The 3,151-nt window shown below is 36.6% G+C and overlaps 1 protein-coding gene across 1 annotated transcript; it reads right to left on the bottom strand.

Moving 5' to 3' along the window:
• Positions 1–818: 818 nt before the first annotated feature.
• Positions 819–2,276, bottom strand: LOC139882066 (uncharacterized). The gene has a single exon (XM_071866442.1). The coding sequence runs from the start codon at positions 2,274–2,276 to the stop codon at positions 819–821; it is 1,458 nt and encodes a 485-aa protein (XP_071722543.1).
• Between the last annotated feature and the right edge of the window lie 875 nt (positions 2,277–3,151).

Genomic DNA, 3,151 nt, shown 5'->3' with positions numbered 1-3,151 from the left:
GATACAAAAATCGATTCAATTTCAACCGAACCAATCGAACTACGTTCATTCCTCGTAAGTGGCAAGGATAAAGAAAGAACGATCTTAAATGTGAGCTGACTGTATAAACATATACTATAAAAAAAGTGGGCATTGATTGATCATCCCTAGATGCATTTCCTTAAAGTATGTTCAATATGTGACTTCAAAGAAGGCTACACTTAACTGTCAATGTCTTCTGCTTGTCTAATAAATAAAAAATAATACTGTACGCAGTAAGTAAATATCCTTCTCATCCTCATCATGATCATCATACATACATTTTTATATTCCAAGCACAAAGAAGATGTAAATTTAGTACTAGTAAATATCTCTCTCTCTCCCAATTCATAAAATAGCCTTTCTTTGTTGTGTCTACATAGAAGCTAGTGGTCCTATTTTCCTTTAACAGACACCCCTTGAAGAAATTTGGCTAACTACTACTACTACTACACTACTTTATAAAGATATTAAGCAACTCAATTTAAATTACTAAGCCAATGGTTTTTTAGTTGCCTCACAAAAATAGATATTCTGGTTTCAATACTGTTCATAATGATTAAGAATTATAACCACATTGTAAAAGGAAAAAAAAAATTGAATGAAAATTGAACTTGTGTAGAAGTTCAGAATCAAAAGTAATGCATAAAGTTCTGTATAAGAAGATTTGAATTTGAAGCAAAATAAAAGAGATTCCAAAAGAAAGTGAAAAAAAAAAAAAAAAAAACTTGCCCAACAAATTTGTCTATACACTGTAGCTGCATTGTACCTTGATGAAAGTAATGAGGCAGGATCAGGAACTACCATCCGGCATGACCAATTGGATTTTCTTCGTCGTCGTCGTCCGGTGCCGGAAGATTAAGGTCAATTAGAGATGGGATTTTGTGATTAATCACGACAGTTTCATTGTCAGCAGAAGTTGCCATAAAATGGGACCTCTTATGACCACCTAAAGCTTGTCCTGACTTGAACATTCTGAAGCAAATTGGACACTCATGGCCTTTACTTTTCTTTGATCCTCCCCCTAATCTCTTCTTGGCTGCAACATTGCCAATTCTCAATTTCTGATTCTCAACTTTGCTCGAGCGAATAGAATGATTCTCATTCTCCGTTATGCTGTTCTCGCCACTTCCATAGTTTGACTGATCATAGCTACAACCTTTGACCTTGCTATGGCTCGCTTGATGCCCCCACAAAGACCTATGCGAATGGAACACCTTGTTACAAACCAAACACTCGTATCCTTCATTTCTCTTGTGATCGACTGCTGGTTTCTTGACAAGTTTGAATCTTTTCAGTTTCTTCCCCAATTCAGCATCATCATTTTCATCATCATCCTCCTCAAATTCCTCAAAACCAGATCTAAACACCTTTTTAGGCCTTGTAAATTCATAACTCATACCATTTCCATCATCATCATCCTTTGGTCCATTGTTAAAATACCCAGAATCAGAGTCCTCGGAAAGTTCATTCTTTGCAGATTTTAACTTGTTCTTCCCAATTTTCTTCATCATCATTTCCATATTATTTCCATTCTTAGCATTGATCCTGAGGTCAGTCGAAGACGATTTAGTTTCTAGCACTACCGAATTGTTATCGGACGAATCCGCAACTAAGTTCCAAGCTCTTTTGAACCCAGAATCCCTAGACAACATAATCAAGCACATAGCTACCTCTTCTTGTTCCTGTTCCATATTCTCAGATGACGAATAATTACCGTTAAACGAAGAATTAGAGTCGTAAGCACCAACAAACCTCATTCTTTTGGATCTAGTACTTCTCCTACTAGGAGCAGCCGAAGAATTCTCAGTATCCGATTCATCATCCATTACAAGATTCTGCTCAGATGAGAGATCTCTAGTTTTAATCAGCTTGTTATTATTGTTGTTGCCTTTCTCAGAGTGACAAGCCATGTGACCACAAAGTGCCTTAAGAGATGGAAACCCTTTACCACAATCTTTACACAACAAATTAGTCATTTCTTCTCGATGCTTCGAAATGAAAACACCACTCGAATCGACAAACCTCTTAGTCTTTCTCGGGTTCTCTCTAAGAACATAGCTAGATTGGCCACTTCCACCACTATTAATCAATCCTCCATTACCAATGAGCTCAATTTCATCTTCTTCATCAGCTTCAGCTGAAACGTGCTTATGATTATTCAAGTGAATTCTAATGTGACCACCTAAAGACTTACCACATGGATACCTTTTGTGACAAAACTTGCATACGAACTTCTTTTGCTGATTTTGCTCCATGGATTGGATTGGATTAAAAATCGAAACTTTAAACTAAAATATCACACACCCAGTAACTAAAACAAGATCGAAACGCGAAAACCTCACCTCAGAGATGCTGCATTTTAGTGATCTCTTGTAATTCGACGAATTGCCCAAATGAAAAAAACAGAGAGGAGCCGAGCAGAGCAAATCAAAATCCCAGATCGAGCTCAGATGAGTACCCTTTTAGAAGATCGAATTTATAAACAATACGTCAATCACAAGATCCGACCCGCAAAAGGAGGCTCCAAAGTAGTACATACATACATACACGCACTCAAAGCACAAACAAACAAACATACGTAGCCTTTTTTTTTCTAAGTTTTTCAAGGAATGGGTTCTCGATTAAATTATGGTGTTGAACTTATATCAAAGGCAAAGCCCCCATGAGTGAGTGTTTCTCTCTCTAAACTAAACTTATACTAGTAACTGTCTGTCTGTCTGTCTGTCTTAGTTGATTTCTCTCTCCTCCATGGTTTTTCTGTGTGGTGTAGTCGGAGAAGAATTCCATGCATGGAAGCAAAAGCATTAAAAAGGGAAGAAAAGATAGGCAGCACGTGTACTCAATTGAGACCCGTTCGGTGTAAGATTGGACGGTCAGGATTCGTTTCAAGTCCTTTCTTTGAGGATCCAAAGGAAATAAATAACATAATATAAAATTTTTGTACTTTGTACTAATGTACATAAGAATTTCACATCAAAACCAACAACTGAACTAATGCCTCAATTTGTCTTACTTGCTTGTGACTTGTGAGTAGCCCAAAATATATTCACAACATTAACATGGAAGTCGTGCTATACGAATTTCAGAATTTTAATACTAACAAATTACATATAATTTATTTATACGTTTT

This window comes from Rutidosis leptorrhynchoides, unplaced genomic scaffold (assembly GCF_046630445.1).
Source record: "Rutidosis leptorrhynchoides isolate AG116_Rl617_1_P2 unplaced genomic scaffold, CSIRO_AGI_Rlap_v1 contig223, whole genome shotgun sequence".
Classification (NCBI taxonomy): domain Eukaryota; kingdom Viridiplantae; phylum Streptophyta; class Magnoliopsida; order Asterales; family Asteraceae; genus Rutidosis; species Rutidosis leptorrhynchoides.
The sequence above is the reverse complement of the archived record's forward strand: the minus strand, read 5'-3'. Positions and strand labels throughout refer to the sequence as shown.